At 34.7% G+C, this 20,290-nt stretch overlaps 2 protein-coding genes across 3 annotated transcripts in view; one reads left to right on the forward strand and one right to left on the reverse strand.

The window, feature by feature from the left end:
* The window catches only part of LOC118028905 (THO complex subunit 2), a 28,288-nt gene extending 14,727 nt beyond the window's left edge, over positions 1–13,561 (forward strand). Inside the window, exons 20-33 of one of the 2 annotated variants that reach the window (XM_035032659.2) lie at positions 4,174–4,270; positions 4,361–4,489; positions 5,375–5,478; positions 5,904–6,084; positions 6,293–6,474; positions 6,637–7,243; positions 7,491–7,595; positions 8,382–8,537; positions 8,635–8,715; positions 8,785–9,249; positions 9,524–10,651; positions 11,710–12,017; positions 12,354–12,466; positions 13,344–13,561. In XM_035032659.2, the coding sequence (XP_034888550.1) occupies positions 4,174–4,270; positions 4,361–4,489; positions 5,375–5,478; positions 5,904–6,084; positions 6,293–6,474; positions 6,637–7,243; positions 7,491–7,595; positions 8,382–8,537; positions 8,635–8,715; positions 8,785–9,249; positions 9,524–10,651; positions 11,710–12,017; positions 12,354–12,423 (3,613 nt within the window). In that variant the 3' untranslated portion in view covers positions 12,424–12,466; positions 13,344–13,561. Of the gene's footprint in view, positions 1–4,173; positions 4,271–4,360; positions 4,490–5,374; positions 5,479–5,903; positions 6,085–6,292; positions 6,475–6,636; positions 7,244–7,490; positions 7,596–8,381; positions 8,538–8,634; positions 8,716–8,784; positions 9,250–9,523; positions 10,652–11,693; positions 12,018–12,353; positions 12,467–13,343 lie in introns of those variants that run through there. The other variant, XM_035032660.2, reaches the window with a different exon arrangement.
* Positions 13,562–13,611: 50 nt separating this feature from the next.
* Positions 13,612–15,121, reverse strand: LOC118028908 (thioredoxin F-type, chloroplastic). Its single transcript, XM_035032661.2, has 3 exons — positions 14,579–15,121; positions 13,988–14,087; positions 13,612–13,900 (listed from the first exon to the last, which is right to left on the reverse strand). The coding sequence occupies exons 1-3, from the start codon at positions 14,905–14,907 to the stop codon at positions 13,763–13,765; spliced, it is 567 nt and encodes a 188-aa protein (XP_034888552.1). The 5' UTR covers positions 14,908–15,121; the 3' UTR covers positions 13,612–13,762.
* Positions 15,122–20,290: the final 5,169 nt, after the last annotated feature.

Raw genomic sequence — 20,290 nt, forward strand, 5'->3', positions numbered from 1 at the left:
TTGTGGACATTGCAGATTTTCTGAGTCCCTGATTTAGGAGGTTAGCACAATTCCAACATGACTTGGCATTGAATAGGCACTAATCGGAGAAATCTATGGGATTTGGAGATGGAAACAGTCGAAGGTTGTTGGAATGGGAAATGATATCCGAGTAAGAGAGTTAGTTGGCAGATAAAAAACGAAAAAAAGAAGAAAAGTGAAGGGTAGTTGGGATTACATTATTCAAACTTGACAATAATGTTATTTCTTTGACAACTTTTCAAGTTTGATGTACTTGAGATTGGAGGTGAAAAAGACTATTCTTACTTTGATCATTGAGTTTCATGAGTGACCTTGTTGGTGGTTATTTTATGAATCAACAGTGGAAATTTACAATAAAGCTGGCTTTGTGCTTGGGGGTTGGTCGCTTGGTTCATTGGGATTGCATTATTCAAACTTCCATTTGGTTCTATTTCTTCTATGTCTCTTCAAGAATATTCAGATAAGATTGATGACTTAACCTGTTCAAAGAAGGGCTGTTTCTGTGTCAGAGGTGGATATTTCAGTAAAACTTGCTGTTAGAGTTTCTAATGCAACTTGGAATATTGGTGACTGTAATGAAGGCATTATTGGAAAATGGTAGCAAGCTAGTACCCTGAAGTAAGAAAAGGGACGGAGATATACGGTTCATTGTTGAAAGGTACTTGATGTTGAAATACTCTTTAAGTTGCAGATTTTGATTGATGGTGGAATGTATGGAAAGTCTCTTGCATGCATAATTGTGCTATTTGGTGGGGTTTTCTCAGCGAACATGTAAATGGCTAGGAATTGGTGTTTAATTTACTGTCGTCCTGAAGAGCTTATGTTTAGGTATGGTCTGAAATTTGAAGGCAGTTTGGTTCTGGATATTTCAGATTCTTGTCAGACTTGTCTTCTCCTTGATGCTTCTTTCATTGAATGTTTCCAATAATGTAACGTGGAAGCAGTATATGTTTTGGTCAGAACTGATGTTCACTACATCCTACCAATGTGAGTCCTGCAGAAGTGCATTGTTGTTTTAAGAGATGAGTGTTCTGAACAAGGGGAGAGAGCACTCTGTTTTGATTGTGGCTGCGTTAGCTTGTATTGGCGATGACATTAATGTTCTCCAGGGCTCCACAATTTCTTCATGATTATGGAAGGCGTGCATAGCTAATTTGGAATGCCATGCGTGGCGTGAAGACTTTTGAAGTAAAATCAAACTTTGTGGAGGTGACACTCAGAAATTTGTCAGAGCTCTCAATGTTGCCTGGCTGTTCAGTAAGACATTGAATGGGGGTAGTTCACTTTAGTCCACAAAACTTTGCTTTTCTTTTTGTTGATTATAGTGCATGTGCATAGGCTGCTGGATATCTTTGATATGCGAAACACTTTTTAATTCTGAAAAGGGAGTGTCATATCAACACATGCATGTTCAGAAATATTAGGCTGGCAATTTTTGGGGTTGCATAACTGTCTTGACTCTCTTTTCTTTTTAGAAGTTCTGGCGATTAGAACCTGTAGTTTATTCTTTATTCTTTTTCCTTTTAATTTCTTTTGTTGTGTCTTTGTCTAGTCATCCAACTAGGTTGGTGGGGAATACTGTATGGGGGTTTACTGACATGTCTCAGAGAAGTTTTCTGTGCCTCTTTTTAAATTCCGTGCTTTGCATAGTCACTGGATAATCATCAAGGACCACTGTCATAAAATTGGGTTGCACATGCTTAATATTCCTCATGTTATTTTCTTAATACTGTGCTAAACCTATTTCAGAGAGAGAGATGGGAGCAGGGAAGGTAATGCTGCTTTGGCTGTTTTTTGATAGACTTCTTGTCTAGATTACAACTAAGGGAGATCAAAAATTTTTTTTTTTTGTATTTCCTGAGAGCTGCTATAAAGGATGTGTTGAATGCTAATGAAGTGTCATTGCTACCTCTGGACATCTTAGCTATAGGAGCATAGTTTGCTAAGAAAAAATCAAACCTCTTGAGCAGTGGGGACAATTCATCTGTTCATATCAGACTTATCAATTGCTTTTCTGTACTTTTCTAATGATTGGTGGTTCTGGTCTGTGATTGTGATCCTTATCCTCTTCAGTCGTCTTAACTGTGCCAAATTAATAAACTTTTCGAGGGATTTAAGTAGTTCTGTTCATTTTTTCACATTGACCTTTTCTCCCCTTTTATTCCTCTCCCCTTTTCATGGTTTGCCTTCTTATCCTGTCTGAGCATTTCGTTCTCAAAGCTCTTCTTCATGATGTTATTGTGGCCATTGCATGGCTTAAATAATCTTATAAGCACAAATCTGTTCAGGGATACTAAAATTTATTCCTTCTGTGTGGTCATGGTCAGTATCATTCATTCTAGTTGCATGCTTTCATTCATACACATATATACCAAAACACAAGCATCCAAATCCACATGTTCCAAATTTGTATTTTTAGAATGCCCTCAATTTGTTGTTAAATGTACACCTTGTTTATTTCCATCCTTTTGGAATCCTGTTTTAATTGACAAGCCCTCATCCAAGGTGCGTGTACACTACATCCATCACCTCTATTCTTATTCTTGCATATATCCTATGCAATCCAGAAGGCTGATTCCTTTACCGAGTAGCATTTTATGAGTTTGGATAAGGCCTGAGTGAAGTGATTGGTGTGGCCTTTTGGGTTTGGTTCCAATTCCTTATGAACAGAAATTTCACTATAGTCTGGCAGTTGGCAAGCTTAGTTATCTGTAGCAGATAGAGGAACTGGGGGAGGTAGGATGTAAATGATTTGGTTGACTATGAGAATAATCTTTAGGATCTTGAGGTGAAGTCAACAGAGATTTTGGTCATAGAATCAGAGTTTGAATCAGGTGACTGGTCTGCGGGATATGCTTGTGGTATGTAAGGATTTTTTTTAAAGTTATGTATATTGTGTCTGTGGATCAATAGGAGGTTTGATTGTGGCCGTGTTGATTTGGTAATCTACCTTTTAGCAAGGTTATTTCATATTTAGTGTAGGTGTATTTATTCACAGCTGGTTTTTCCTTAATTAACTCATGATTCTATTGTTGTTTCATTTTGTTCTCATTCTTCATTACTGTGCGTGCCTTGGCATCCTCAATATTCACTTCTATTGTAATGAAATATTGTTTCAGTATCAAAGTTAATTGGCGACTTTGGCCTTTACTAGATTGTGATGGGAGCTAATTACAAGAATCCTGTTGATCTACAATGCTCTTATCAGTTAGGCATGTATCACATGTTAGAGTGTCTGAATGTTGTTTGTCAGAACATATCTTAATGATAGCAGTGCTGCATAATAATAATTTGGTATCTGTCTTGGATAATTTATATTAATAAAGCAAAGAGTAGAGATGTAATAAGATACAAGACAAGCAGAACAGTTACATGGTCACTGGTAAAGATGAGATTGTTGGTTGACCATCTGGAGCTTGTAGCATCAATATGGATAAATGGCTTTGATGATTGTCTTAGTTTATTACGCTCATGTAAGCTGAATGTGCCATCTCTTCAATCTTCAAAAACACCAAGTTCAACACCTGCTGAAGTTACGAGACAGTTGATTTCCCATTTTAGTAGCTTTTGAATTTATTTGAACTGCTATGATACTGCACTTATTTGACATAGTTTCATTAATAAATTAAAGATCAATTCCACTTGACTATTTCCCACCTCAGCTATGTGCAATGTAAAATCATCGAAGCCTTTCATAATTTCTTAAGATGATTGCTTTTGCTAATTTCCTAGTCCGCTTATTTTATTTGCACTTAAAAATTCATCAAGTTTAATTGGTGCAATTATTTTATCTGGGCTTTCTCTTGTTGAGATCACTTGTGGCTGCTTCTACTAATTTGGTCTCTTATATTAGCTGTTATGCATTTAAGAGATGCTCAATCTGTTGTATGATGCATTAATTTCCATACTTGTTCATAACGTGTTATGAAGTTCTGGTGTTCTTGTAGTGATTTGATGAAATGCTATCCCTTCCTCTCCGTGGATCATGATGATGATATACTTTTTTTTTCTTTGATTTCTCTTACGTTATACAAATAATATTGTTGAACTTGGAACTTTATGTAAAGAACTACCTCTTCTTCTTCTCTTTTTTTTGTTTGTTTTTGTTTTTGATAACTTGAAATTGCATGAAGAGAGTTTGTTTATTCCCAGGTGTAAGAAGTATCCATCTATGGAATTGAGAGGCCTTTTCCAGTATCTAGGAAATCAGTTGAAAAAGGGCCAGGGGATTGAGCTTGTTCTTCTGCAGGTATCATTCAGATCTAGAAGTTACAAAATTTATAACTTATAATTAGACGTCCAGTTGCCTATTAATAGTGGAGTCTTATGATTATGTCAGGAGCTTCTTCAACAAATGGCAAATGTTCAATACACAGAGAACCTAACAGAGGAACAGTTGGATGCAATGGCAGGGAGTGAGACTCTTCGGTATCAAGCTACTTCTTTTGGTGTAACCCGAAATAACAAGGTCTCAATGCTCACTTTAAGTGTTCCAAGCAACTGTAGCAAGTTATGTTTCAATAAGTTGATTATTTCAATGGAGGCACATGCCTGAGTAAAATAGTGGTTTAGTTTCTTCCTGAACAAAAATCATTTGTTTTTTCCTTTTCTCTGAGATTTATTTTTTAATTAAGACAATGATCTAGCTTCTCTCTGTGCACTAAAATCAACTAAGTAAATCATACTTTAGCAAACGGTATTTCATTATGTACTACCTCTATATTCTTATATATTATCTGGACACATTTATGTGATAGACAAACAAAAGTGAATGATATTGATCCCTGTACTCAAACCCTCTACTTTGGGATTGAGGATTCTGAAGCTTATTCTAATGTTACACATCCAAGGTTATGTGATGTCAAAATACCCTGATTTTGGGCTAAAAGCGTTTCTTGTGACCTGGTGATTTCATCAACACTGTTGCAGAAACTAGTTTATTGAAATACAAGTTCCATTTGGAAATGTAGGATTTTCTTATTTGGGCTTTGGGGATTCCATTTGTTGATGCTTGAAAATCATGACAGATTCTTCAGTTGCCTAAACTTGCTCAAAGAGCAAATATTTGCTATCAGATTAAGCTAGGCATCCTAGGGTTCCCTCGGTTGCCCTTGCTTGCTACATATTCCTGTAGGTAGTGTACTGTGGTTATGATTTAGTTTACATTTCCTATTGTTGCTGAACTTTTGAGCATATATCTGCAAGCTACTTGAGCATGAGATTGTTATTGCTAAGCATGAGAGTTTTGACTCTGCAATATTCCTTTTCAATTTTTCACCAGAGACATTCCCAGACCGAATTTCCAACACATCAGGGCAACTTACAAGCTATGTCTAATTTATTCTCTGTGCAGGCACTGTTCAAATCTGCTAACAGGCTACGAGACTCATTGCTTCCTAAGGATGAACCGAAGCCAGCGATCCCCCTTTTGTTACTTATTGCTCAACATCGTTCTGTGTAAGCAGTACAACTTTATTTCTTATATATTTGCTTAAAATAATGGATTTTTTTTCTCAAGGATATTTTCTGAGAAGAAAACATGGAAATGGTGTAGGTTGTGAAGGATGTTTATTTTTTAAACATGGATGATTTTTTACTTTATCCTCTTTATACAAATCCTTTTCCACCAAGTGCAACATGTATCTGAATATTCTTGTGTGCATTTTTGAAATGGGTATATGTTCCTAATTATTTCTTTTTGCATCTTTTCATGAATGTTTATGCAATTTGGTCCTCTTTCTTATTTTAAATCTTTTTCTGTTTTAATGTTAAAATTCTTGAGTAATTTTTGCTGTCTGTCTTAGCTTTTGACATGATCTTTTCCACAGGATGTGCTTGATGTTGGTTGGAGTGCTGACTGTTCATATATTTTTTTCCTCCAGGGTTGTCATAAATGCGGATGCACCTTACATTAAAATGGTCAGTGAGCAGTTCGATAGGTGTCATGGAACCCTTCTTCAATATGTGGAATTCCTCTGTAGTGCTGTGACGCCACCCTCAGCATATGCTCAGTTGATTCCCTCTCTTGATGATCTTGTCCACCTGTACCACCTTGATCCTGAGGTCTCTCCTTCCTTTCTCTCTCTGTGTGTTTGTATTGTTCAAGCCTCTAATTTTTCTGTATTTTGGTCATTGATTTATCCCATTGTTTGCTTGATCATTTATAAATTACATTTAGAGTGTTGTTTACTGTGCAGTATTATTTAGTTTTTATGACAGGTATCCTTATGCTTGTACATAACTTTAATCTTCATTTCTCTGTGCATTTTAGGTTGCATTTTTAATATATCGCCCAGTCATGAGGCTTTTCAAGTGCGCTGGCAGTTTAGATGTTTTCTGGCCCTTGGAAAACAATAAAACAGTAACTAATACAAGTGCAATCCTTGAGCCTGAAGCCATAGAATATTCTGGCGGAGTGATTCTGGATCTTGGCTCTTCCCATAAGTCTGTAACGTAATGATCTTGTCTTTTACTTTGTTTTATTCTGTAGCATTTCTTGGCCTGTGATTCTTTTTCTTACACTAACTTGTGTGAGGAATACCTGATAAGAAACAATGATTTTATGAAGAAAGTTACTTTTATAGTAAAGAATAATCATATATCAATGGTATGTAGGTGGTCGGATCTTCTTGAGACTGTGAAAACCATGTTGCCTTCAAAAGCCTGGAATAGTCTCTCACCTGATCTCTATGCAACTTTTTGGGGACTCACACTTTATGATCTCTATGTTCCTAGAAACCGTTATGAGTCTGAAATTGCCAAGCAGCATGCTGCTCTTAAAGCTCTGGAAGAGCTTTCTGATAATTCTAGTTCAGCAATTACTAAAAGGAAGAAAGAGAAGGAAAGGATTCAAGAATCTCTTGATCGTTTGACTAGTGAGCTCCGTAAACATGAAGATAATGTTTCATCTGTTCGTAGACGACTCTCTTGTGAAAAGGACAAATGGCTGACTTCCTGTCCTGATACTTTGAAAATCAATATGGAGTTCCTTCAGCGTTGTATTTTTCCCCGTTGTACTTTCAGCATGCCAGATGCTGTTTATTGTGCCATGTTTGTACATACTCTTCATTCACTTGGCACTCCGTTTTTCAACACAGTAAACCATGTTGATGTTCTGATATGTAAAACATTACAACCTATGATATGCTGCTGTACTGAATATGAAGCAGGTAGACTTGGAAGGTTTTTGTACGAGACATTAAAGATTGCTTACTACTGGAAGGTATTGACAACTTCATGGTCCTTTCTGTTATTCAGATTTATTTTTGCTTTCACTAATTGGATTTTGTTTCATAAAGTAAAAGAAATTATTCTTTTCCTAAATTAAATTATATGCAAGTGCACACGGGAGTGTGCTTGTTTGAATTTAGCACTTGTGTTTGATTGAAATAACCATTTGTTTGCTTTTCTTTTTGCCTGCACCCTAACTCAATGCTCTTCTTTTCTTTTATTGAATGCTTTGCTACCAGAGTGATGAATCTATATATGAACATGAGTGTGGAAATATGCCTGGATTTGCTGTGTATTATAGATTTCCAAACAGCCAACGGGTTACATATGGTCAATTCATTAAGGTTAGTTCTTGAGATGGAAGTTGTATTTATTTTTTTCAACTGGTTGTCATGTTCACAAACTGAAATCTCTTTCTGAATATTTCATCATCTGGATGACTTTGCATCAAGTGTTGATTCTTTATCTACCTTTCTGCATTCAATTCTATTCATCTACATAATGCATTGTTCAGCCTTTAATGCACTTTTCAAACTGAGCTTACTGGTCTTACTTTTCTTAAGTTCATACCTGGACGTGTGTTAAATTGGGGACTAATTTTTATGTAGGATCCCCATATTGAAACTTGTCATGCCCAGGAAATCCTGAAGTCATCTTTAAGTATCCACTGGTGCTAATATGTGGCATTAGTTGAAATCTAGAAGTCTTAAGGCCTTCTAAATGATATTGATTCTGGTTGCAAATCCTCTTGGGAACCGGAAAAAGTTTAAGCTTTAAATAATTTCTTGAGATTTTTTTTTATGAATGGTCACTATAGTTTTTATATTTTCTTCATTGACAATATTACATTGAAGATCTTTTTTGTTTTTATTCCACTTGACCCATTGGTGCCTCTTACTTTTCCCTTCTTTGCTGGCTTTTTCTTACTCTCTTGTCTTTTCTTGATCATTTTCCTTTGGCCAAGTTCAACCTTTTGGTCGGTCACTACTGATATTTAAGGCACAGAGATATGTGATTTATTGAATCATCTGTTAAAACCGGATATTATGTGTTTACTTTTATACCATAATTGGGTATTGGTCATATTAGTGGTAATTGTTTATTCATTTTATCTGCTCTTTTGGTGATAGGTACACTGGAAATGGAGTCAGAGAATGTCTCGGCTATTGATTCAGTGTCTGGAATCATCTGAGTACATGGAAATTCGAAATGCTCTTATTTTGTTGACAAAAATTTCAGGAGTTTTTCCAGTTACTAAAAGGAGTGGTATTAACCTTGAAAAACGAGTAAGAGACGTCAAGAAAGGAGACCTTTATTTATCTTAATTTTATGGTTTCAGAACCATAACTTTAGTTATTTTCCTTTGTCTCCTTTTCTATACAGGTAACTAGAATCAAAAGTGATGAAAGGGAGGATCTCAAAGTTTTGGCAACAGGAGTCGCTGCAGCTTTGGCTGCTAGAAAGGTTGGTGGGATTCACTAGTGAATTTATCTTCCCTTGCTACATATTTAAAAAATTTCTTGTTATTTGCAGCCTTCGTGGATTACAGATGAAGAATTTGGCATGGGATATCTTGAAATAAAGCCTCCATCTGCTGCATCAAAATCTTTATCTGGAAATGTAGCTGCAGCACAAAATAGTTCTGCTCTTAATGTTTCTCAAGGTGAACCTGCTGAGGGAAGAGCACCTCTCACTGGAAGCCAACATGGAGATCCTGGGAATTCAACCAGAGAGCAGATATCCAGAGCAAAACATGTTGATGGGAGGTCAGATAGAACAGACAATGTCTCACATTCGAAATTTGATCAAGGGCATCAAAAATCCAAAGGTGGTTCATCAACCAATGGTTCAAATGCTCAGTCAACTGGTTCTGCAGCTGCTGTTCATGTAGGAGCATCAAGATCAGCGGAAAATCGAAAGGGGGTGGATGATTCATCAAATAGAACATTGGAGGATGGCACTGTCAGAGCTGCTCCAAAGAACTTAGCAGAGTCTGAGGTATTGTCTAGATTGTGTTCAATATGGTACGTAGACAATTTTATATAGTGCGTCAATGAAGGCAATGTTAAACATTCTTATTGAACAGTGGTAGTGAGAATTTTTTTTCTTGTGTCGAGGGAAAGAAACAATACCTTTTTTCTGTTGAAATAGACACGAGGTAGTGATTTTACAATTTGGTACCCACAAGATATTTATTATTTCTTGAATCCTTAAAAGGATACATTATAATTTACCTTTGGCTGATTTTCTTTTTCCTTCTCTTTATTGACAGATGAAAATTTCCACAAAGCGGCTGGTTTCCAAAACACCAAAGCAAGATGTTGTAAAAGATGATAATAAATCTGGAAAAGCTGTTGGCCGAACTCCATCCACATCCACAAGTGACAAAGACATCCAGGTTCATTTATCAGAGGGCAGGCAAGGGGGTGCTGCTAATGTTTCTTCTGCACTCACATTGAATGGTAATGCAGTTTCAACATCCGGAAAAATCTCTACTCTGTCTACTAGAGCATCTGATTCTTATGGTGCTGAATCGAAGTCAGATAGTGGACTTAACAAACCTATGCCAAAAGCTGAAGCAACTGAAGTTGCTGATGTGCAGAAGCCACCTCAACTTGTTCATTCTCCTAGGCATGATAACTCTGTTGCTGCTTCAAAGTCCAGTGATAAGTTGCAAAAAAGAGCGAGTCCTGCTGAAGAACCTGACAGATCAAGTAAACGGCGAAAAGGGGATGGTGAATTGAGAGATTTAGAGGGTGAAGTTAAATTCTCTGAAAGAGAGAGGTCCACAGATACTCGTTCTGTGGATCTTGATAAAGTGGGAAATGATGAACAGAATAAGCATAGGAGTACGGATAAACCTTTGGATAGGTCAAAAGATAAAGTTAATGATAGATATGATAGGGATCATCGGGAAAGATCAGAGCGTCCTGATAAATCCCATGGGGATGATAGTTTAGCTGACAGATCGAGAGACAAATCAATGGAAAGATATGGAAGAGAGCGTTCGGATGAGAGAGGGATGGATAGGGGTACCGATAGGAGTTTTGATAGACTAGCTGACAAAGCCAAAGATGACAGAAGCAAGTTACGGTACAATGATACATCTGCTGAAAAATCTCAAGGTGATGATCGTTTTCATGGGCAAAACTTGCCTCCACCACCACCTTTACCTCCTCACATGGTTCCCCAGTCAGTTACTTCTGGTAGAAGAGATGAAGATGCTGACCGAAGGTTTGGAACTACCAGACATGCCCAAAGGCTTTCTCCTAGGCATGACGAGAAAGAACGAAGACGATCAGAAGAAAATTCCTTGGTTTCACAAGATGATACAAAACGAAGAAAAGAAGATGATGTTCGTGAGAGAAAGCGAGAAGAGCGAGAGGGGTTGTCAATTAAGGTATGAATTAGCTGCTAACTTGTTGATTCCATTTTGATTCTAAATTAAGTGGCCATTCAACATTTACTACATGCAAGATTGGACTGACTATGAAACAGTTGAATCCGATTTATCATTTCTAGGAATTGCAATGACATTTAATAGAGGACAACATATACCTGTATAACTGATATTTGTACTTTTGTTTTCTTTAGTTTCTTATAGTCGCTTGCTCTTCTTTGTGATAGGAGGTTTGTTTTATTAGCCACCTGCATAATTGAACTGTTGCTGTCATATGGTATTTGTTCCTCCATGTTTTGGCATATTGATAGAATGCTATCTTTTATGGTCATATGGACTCTGAGCATTAGTGCATATAAGTGAGCTGTTTTAATGTCATAGTTTCACTTGTAATTCATAATTGTTTTAGTTTGCTTGTCAAGCAAATTTTTCTCATTGGGGCCGTGTTGATGTATGATATTTCTTGTGGTCTTGATAACATACCCATTGTTGGACTCCATAGTTTTTGGTGTTTGGCTCTCTTTGTAGCCAAATGGCTTCAGTCATCTGTATCATGAATAATTTCTTTTGTCCTGGATATTTAGCACTTTTTGCAGAGGGCAACACTCTGCTTAACATGTTCTACCTTGTTTGAGTAGAGACCATATAAATTACAAGTTCATCTGATCGCTTCTTGGCATGGATCATGTTTTGCATTTTGGTGCTTGTTGGTTTGAATTGGACTCTTACCGACTTAGACAAGCAAGAGATTCTCCCCTGGGTATTTATACAGCCGTGCTCTAATTCATCCATTATGTGCAAATGCTTTGACATCATAAATTTGCGAGTCTTGAGTCTGGAATGATTTACACTGTACGAACTACAATTGTCAATTTGGATATTGTACCATTTAAAGATGAAATCATCCAAGAAAAATAAGCCTTGAATATTATCCAAACTATTAAAGAGAAATAGATGATCTATTTTTATTTTTTTAGAACTACTAGATGCTGTTATTCTCTTTGTGTTTAGAAGAAGAAAGGTTTTTGCTTATATCTCTTAGAGTTGCTAAATTGTAGGTGGAAGAGAGGGAAAGGGAGAGGGAGAAAACCCATCTCTTGAAGGAGGAAATGGACGCTGGTGCAGCTGCTGCTAAGAGACGGAAAATTAAAAGAGATCATCTGCCAACTGGGGAAGCTGGTGAATATTCTCCTGTTGCCCCACCACCTCCTCCCCTTGGTATTGGCATGTCACAATCATATGATGGTAGGGATAGGGGAGATCGGAAGGGGGGCACGATTCAGCGTTCAAGTTACTTGGAGGAACCTTCCATAAGGATTCATGGTAAAGACGTAGCTGGCAAGATGGCTCGTCGTGATGCTGATCCGTATCCTTAAAATCCATTCTTTAGTAATTAATAATGCATGCCATCATGTGCATATTCAATTGAGGGATCTGGAAGTCAGTAAAATTGTTTAAATCCCTGTTCCCTGTCCGCTGCAAATTGTAATTTGTGATGGGGTAATTTTTCAACAATATGCTGTACACCTTGCATTTTGCGTTTAGTTGTGTACTGGCTTGTGGACATAATGTGCATTAGGCATGCAGCATTACAATGTTGGAGTTTTGCTGTCAAGCTAGCTTGTGATGTGAATACAATGCATGCTTTGCTATTTCTTTGAAGATCGTTGTTTTATATTGCAAGTCCTTAATCAGCTTTTAGAATGTATGACCGGGAATGGGATGAGGACAAGAGGCAGAGAGCTGAACAAAAGCGGAGGCACCGCAAGTAGTGGATGGGCCATAGCTTGACTGGGAATGGATGTGCTTGATTGTGTGAGTTCCTGTTCTTAATTCTTTTATCCATTTAATTCTACCACAGTTCAAGATTTTTGCCAGTTGTCTAAAGGATCATGAATGGCATGTTAGATTTATGCCCTTTTTGTATGCTATTGTAAAAGTGTGAGCTATGTAGTACAGTGAAACTTGCCAATTGTCTCCTAAACCAAGTGTAAAAATAAATTTTGAGATAGATTTTCTTGCTTCCTATCCCTTCTATGTTTGGTGATGCATCCAATATGCACGAAGAATGACAAGTGCTGCTGTTATAATGGTAGTCTATGCTTGCTTCTAGATGCTATAATCGGTAAAAATGGAGAACCCTTTTACTTCATGATTGCTGGTGGACACGAATGGACATGATTAGTGAGTCACATTGTTTTTTCCATGCTAGTAGCACTGCCGGGTAAAAGGGTTCCTGCGCCGTAATCAGTCACCTCTCTATCCATCATTTCCTTTTGCCATCAAATTGAGCTGTTTTTGTCTGAATGCATATTTAGTGTGTTTTAGGGCTTTATTCTTTCTTCTATTTTTTCGTAAAAAGAAAGAAGAATACAAGGGAATATTGGCGCTTCTGTAATCAATAATGTTAAAAGATTGTGGAAAGTAGCGGCCATAAAGAAAACCTGATTCGTCTTAAAGAAAACCTTATATCAGAGGTAGTTTTATATTCTCATGGTTTTTATATGAGATACCATTGGTGTTTACTTGTTCTTGAAGATGCAAGACATGAAGCAATCTACATGAAATATTCCGCAAAACAAAGAAAGAATATGGATAACTTGTTCTTATGGAAGAGTGCTTCTGCCACCTCCCTATGCAAGTCATTTTATTGACCTGGAAAGCTGAGGCAATTTTTCTCTTTGATCGACAGTTGACGTGCCCATCAAAAAACTCCAGCACAGGCTCTGGATTTACCTCCCAGCAAAGGCAGGGCATGCGATTCACAACAATGAGGGTGGTAACATTTCGCACCTCAAATACTTACAGCACAATACGCCACCTAATGTTCACACTATTTAATACATGAAATGTTGTTACCTACCACGAACAAATCATATCAAATGTAATTTACCCTAGGTACTTGGATTATTTTGTATGCATGGGTTGCTCCAGAGAAACGACATTAGAGGAAAAGAAAAGAAAAGAAATATCCATCACAGGCAGTTTCTTTCACTGTAGGTTTAAACCATTTCATTTCCACCCGTACAACATTAAATAAGTACACACAGAGGAAGAGTAATTATTTCAAAGCAGAATGGTTTACACGAGAGGGAATAATAGAAAGGAGATTCAGCTGGCGGATCTGACACCCTCAATGGCAATAACTAAATTATCGAATTTGGCCCCGGTGACTTCCTTTACGATCTTGCCGTGCTTGAGAATCTTGAAGGTCGGTACTACCTTTATGCCAAGCTCTTTTGCCAACGGCTGCCAAAAATTATCAAATTCAGAGGGTGTTTCTCGTGTGTGTGCATGTCATTAAGCTTCGATGAATAAGGTATGGCAGCTACTTACCTTGTTTTCTTGGTTGCAATCAAGTTTTAAGAACACAACATCATCATACTTCTGGGATAATTCCTTGTACTTTGGAGCTATTAACTTGCAAGGGCCACACCTAAAAATCACAAGGAACAAAGAAAGTCAACACCAGTAATGGGAACTGAAATGGAAGGATTGAAGCAAGTATCAATCCAGAGATGTGATCGGATTATGCAATCAGTATGAAACACGCGATGGTTTTTCTTATAGCTAGTGGAATTGCTTGACAAGCACCACGTCCCATGAGATGTAGCTAGCTCAACGGGGAAAGGATTAATGAGCATGGTGAGGGTACAACGCCGGTGCTTAATTGCATTGAAACACATGCTATATCCAATTAAAACTCGATTCATTTTCATACCAGTCAAACGGCGAGCTGCTCTTGACTCTCAGAATCAAGCTCAATCTTAAAGCCAGAGAGTTGAATTCTTGACAAGGAGTAGTATAATCTGTATGAACATCTAGATGGGCAACCAGTAGGAGTACATATATACTACTATGAAGAGTCGAAGAGCAAGTTGATTTTAAAAGAAGAGATAAGAAAAACAAACATAACATACGTATTACCATTGGGTGTACATGTCGAGGACGACAGTCTTATCCCCGGCTGAGTTAACGATGGCCCAGAAGGTGTCCTTGGTGACCTCAGTGACCTGTCCAACAGCGGAAGTGGGACCCGCCGTGTCCAAGCTCGACCTCACTGTAGAAACCAGGTTTCTGCTGCCATTCCTCTTGATCACATTCTTTTGCCTTGACAATAGCTTGCAGCAGGAGGAGAGATCCTTTGTGGAGGTAGAGGAGTATTGGGACGTGATGGGGTTTGCAGGAGAACCGGCGAAGGATGGTGAGGAGCGGATGGAGGAAGTAGGAGACAGTGTGAACTGGATCGAAGCCATTGTTGATCAGCAAATGACTCTGTGCTGTGCGACTGTGTGTAAGTGATCTAATAATAGCTTGTGGACTGCTGCCGGTGGTGGAAATTTCTATGAGTTGCAGAAGAAAGATGGGAGGGAGATTGACGGAAATATGATTTTGGGATTCCTGTAGACAATATCTTGGGGGTGTTTATGTCCGTTTAAGGCAAGAAAAGAGAGGCTGGAGACAGTTTGACTGAGACGCACCAGAAAAGAAAAAAAATATAGTTTTATCTATTTTATTTCTCGGTTTTGAATGACAGAATTGACCTCCCAGTTTCCAGCTCCATGTCATTTCATTGAGAGATGGGCAGCGGGTAAGTTGGTCATCCTGTAAGTAAGCACAAGAGACTAGTGGCTGTTAATTGAATTCGAGAAAAGACAGAAAATTGAGGATATTTTAGTCATTAGCCTCCGGATATGCTCGAGATAATTAGGGTAAAAGAAAACGTATGGATGATAATAGAAGGCAAATCTGATTTTTGTTTAAATATATGATTTTGGAAAAACTTGTGATTCCGAAAAATTGGCAATTGAAAATCTTAATTTTTCTCCAGTCTTTTAACAATTGAAAATTTAGTTTTATCTTTATCCATAACCTCATAAGTATTAAGTCGTTGAAATTTTAAGATTTGCGAGTATCTTTTAATTAGTTCAAATTCAACTAAATTATTAAAAAAAAACTTATATTAAAATAAAAAAACGAGTACAAACCAAATAATTTGGTATAGTTGGGTTTTCTATTTTAAAAAAAATTGAATTTTTCTAATTGAGTTTTTATTTTAAAAAAAAAAACTTTGATGTAACGAGCCTAAACTTTTATTTTTTATTAAAAAAATCAATTCAATTATCTATTTAAAATCCAAATTTGTCCAAGGATTTTTTTCATTATGTTTCTTTTAAGGCTTTAATGTAATTGACCTAAGCTTCTTCTTTTTTCAATTTAAAAGAAAATTAGTTTGATTTTTTGGTTTGTCAAATTATAACATATACTAAAAGGAATCAATGTTTTTAATGGACTGCATTGTGCAGTCCACGGTAAAACATTGATACTTTATTATTATTATTTTTTTATGTAAATTTAATATTATTATTAACATTATAAATATTATTTTTGGGTCAGGCGTTGCAATCAAATATAAAACTCTTTGGTATAACTTTGCAAAAAGACATAACACTTTTAGATATTAGGTTTTTTTTTTAAATGCAAAAAATAATTGACCTATGGCATCGCGCGGGTCATGTAGCCTTTCAATGTGGCAATTCACAGTGAAACGCTGAGTTTTTTTTTTTAATTGTTTTTTCTTTTCCTTTTGTTTTCTTTCTTCTTCTTTTTTTTTTTTCATTTTTAAGCTGTTTTTTTAAGCTATTTTTTTTTTTTTTTTTTTTGATGCCTTTAGCTTTTTTTTTTTTTTTTTTCTTATTTCTTTTTTTTTTTCTTTAATAAATTTTATTTTGTTTAATTTAGTTTGTTAATGTTAATATTTTTTTAATTTAGTTATTAGACTTTTATAATACTGATCACGGGTTTAACATGTTAACTTGGTTTCACAAGTTAACCCGGATTTTTTTTTAACGAATTTTTTTCGTTTACTTTAGTTTGTTAATGTTAAATTTCTTTCTATTTAGTTATCAGACTTTTATGACATATATCCCAGGTTTCACGAATTAATCCAGTTAATTCTGGATTAACCCGTCCATTTTTTTTGTTTTTTTTTTTTATTTTGTTAATGTTAAATTTTTTTTATTTAATTATCAAACCTTTATGACTAGGATCCCAGGTTTAATAGGTCAATCTAGTTTGACGAGTTAACTTGAAGTTTTTTTTTATTATTATTATTTTTGCTTTTTAATTAATTTTTTTTCGTTTACTTTAGTTTGTTAATGTTAAATTTTTTTATATTTAGTTATCAGACTTTCATGACACATATCCTAGGTCTGACGGGTTAACCTGGATTTACAGGTTAAGCCATCCATTTTTTTTTTTTTTTTCTTTTGTTAATATTTTTTTTTTTTATTTAGTTATCAGACTTTTATGATATGAAATCTGGGTTTAATGAGTTAACCTGGTTTGACAAGGTAATCCGAAGTTTTTTTTTTTTTTTTTTTTTTTAATTAATTTTTTCGTTTAGTTTAGTTTGTTAATGTTAAATTTCTTTCTATTTAATTATCAGACTTTCTTGACACATATCCCGAGTTTGGCTGGTTAACCTGGTTTCATGGGTTAAAAGAGTTAATTCTGGGTTAACCCGTCAACTCTTTTTTTTTTTTTTTTTTTTTTTCTATTTAGTTATAAACTTTCATGACATGAATCCCAGGTTTAATGGGTTAACCTAGTTAATTCATATATTTTTTTTTTCTTTTTCTTCATGTTGTTTTTTTCTTTTTAATAAATCTATTTAATTATCACATGATCTTGCGGCCAAACCCACATCCAAGGCTCTTGGATCTGGTGTTGTAGTCAGACTCACTTAAACTTAGGTCATGTAAGTTTAATACTATAAATATTACTCTTGAGTCAAGCGTTGTAGTTAAACCCAAGGCTTTTGGGTATATCTTTGCAGAAAGACCTAACACTCTTAGATCTTAGCCTTTTTTATATTTTTTATAAAAGAAAAAAAAATTAACACATGGGTATGCCTTTGTTTTTTTTCCTTTTCCTTTTTCTTTTAAGCCTTTTATTTTGGATTACACAGTGCAGTCTATAGTGAAAAAGTTGATGCTTTTAGTTTTTTTTTTTGGCTTATTTTTTTGCTTTTTTCTTTGTTTTTTTTTATATTTTTTAATTATTTTTTAAATTTACTTTCTTAATATTAAATTTTTTCTATTTAATTATCATACTTTTATGACACGAATCCCATATTTGACGGATTAACCCAGTTGATTCAGAATTTTTTTTCTTCGGTAGTTTTTTTCTTCTTGTTGGTTCTTTTCTCTTTGCCTTTTCCTTTTTAATTAATCTTTTTTTTTTAAAATTTAGTTCATTAATATTAAATATTTTTTTTATTTAGTTGTTACACTTTTATTTAGTTGCCTTTTCCTTTTCCCATATTTTTTTTTCTTTTTTCTTTTTTTTTTTATGTCTTTTATTGTGGACTGCAAAGTGGAGTCCACGGTGAAAAGGCTTGATGCCTTCTCTCTCTCTGTTTTTTTTTCTTTTCAATTATTTTTTTAATTTATTTTGTTGTTATTAATGTTTTTTCTATTTAGTTCTTAGACTTTCAAGATATGAATCTCAAGTTTGACAAGTTAAACCAGTTAATTTATATTTTTTTTTTTTCTTCATTTTATAGGTTTTTTTTTCCTTTTCTTAATTTAGTTCATTAATATTAAAATTTTTCTTATTTAGTTATCAACTGATGCCTTTAGTTTTTTTTTTTTTTTTTTTATGTTTTTATGTCTTTGATTCTGGACTGCACAGTACAGTCCATAGTAAAAAGGCTAATGACTTTTGTTTGTTTGTTTTTTTTTTTTTTTTTTTTTTTTACTTTTGAATTAATGTTTTTCTTTTAATTTGGTTTGTTTATGTAAAATTTTTTTCTATTTATTTATAAGACTTCTATAACTCGAATCTCATTTTTGATGGGTTAGCCCAATTAATTCAAATTTTTTTCTTTTTCTTCATCAGTTTTTTTATTTGTATAGGTTTTTTTCTTCTTTTTTTTTCCCTTTTTAATTAATTTTTTTTTTATAATTTAGTTTGTTGATATTAAAATTCTTTTTATTTAGTTATCAAACTTTCATGATACGAATCTCATATTTGGCGGGTTACCCAATTAATTTAGATTTTTTTTCCTTCATTAATTTTTTTTCTTCTAATAGGTTTTTTTTTTCTTTTAACCCAATTAGTTTTTTCCTTTTGTTTTTTTTTTCTTTTTTATGCCTTTGACTATGGACTGCATAATGCAGTCCACAGTGAAAAGACAAATGTCTTTTGTTTGTTTTTTTTTTTTTTCTTTTTAATTAATTTTTTTTGTTTATTTTAGTTTGTTAATGTTAATTTTTTTTTTATTTAGTTATCAAACTTTCATGACATGGATCCCGGGTTTGACAGGTTAGCCCAGTTAATTCTAGGGTAACCCGTCAATTTTTTTTTTCTATTTAGTTATCAAACTTTCACGACATGAATCCAATGTTTGACCGGTTAACCTTGTTTGAAGGGTTAACCCAGTTAATTTAGATTTTTTTTCTTTTTCTTCATTAGTAATTTTCTTCATGTTGATTTTTTTTTTTATGTTTTTTTTTTCTTTTTACTTAATCTATTTAATTATCACACTTCATTAGTAATCTATTTAATTTTCTTTACGACCTTGCAGCCAGACCCACATCCAAGGTTTTTGGATCTGGTATTGCAATCAAACCCACTTAAACTTGGGTTATACAAGTTTAATGTTATTATTAATATTATAAATATTACTCTTGGATTAGGCGTTGCAGCCAAACCCAAGACTTTTGCGTATAATTTTGTAGAAAGACCTAAAACTTTTAAATCTTATCTTTTTTTGATATTTTTTATGCAAAAAAAAAAAAAGATTGACCCGCGGCATCGCGCGGGTCATCTAACTAGTCTAAAACTAAAATCAATTGATTTTTTTTTTTATATTTTCTAATAATTTTTTTTTTGTTAATTTGATTTCTCGTTATTTTGCTTACCCTTGACCATCTCCTTATGTCATGGTCATCAATTATAAGTGTAAGCCATGACATGGTAATCTAATGTTCATTTTTATATATATATATATGGTCATTTACTACCCACACTATAAATATATTTTCAAAATTTAGAGATATCTTCGAGTTAGCTTATACAACAACAAAGTCTAAATTGCCTTCTCAACAATGTTATGAATGCATCCTCCAAATACGTCGAGTGCTTTTAGAAAGCTATCCCATGGATGCTATCCAAATTTCGAATAGAAGAAGTCACATAACGCTACGTGGTCTTTATATTCATCAATAAAATAGATTCGACATGTATCCTTATGATTTAATAGATACAAATAAAAAAAATATCCTTAATTGGTACACTAATTAGTATGGCTATGCCAGTACTGATGCTTCCTTTAGTCCCTTGCATCGTGTGTCCGTATTATATTCTTGACTCTACCTCCAGCTATCTGGCATAAAGATAGTATAGTTAAAGAAATCCAAAATGTTTCTCTTACTTGTACCTTGCAGTCTCAAATGTTGTCAAGTTTTTCACTTTTATATGTCATTTGTTGACAAGTGGGAGCATTGTTTTAAAGCCTACATGAGCTGACGATAAACCCGGGACCTAGCTAATTCGAGGTTTGAATCGGTCCGAATTGAAAAAATAAATAAAAAAACAACCCGGACTAACCTAGTCAAAATCCATATCATCCCA

This window comes from Populus alba, chromosome 19, assembly GCF_005239225.2.
Source record: "Populus alba chromosome 19, ASM523922v2, whole genome shotgun sequence".
Lineage (NCBI taxonomy): Eukaryota > Viridiplantae > Streptophyta > Magnoliopsida > Malpighiales > Salicaceae > Populus > Populus alba.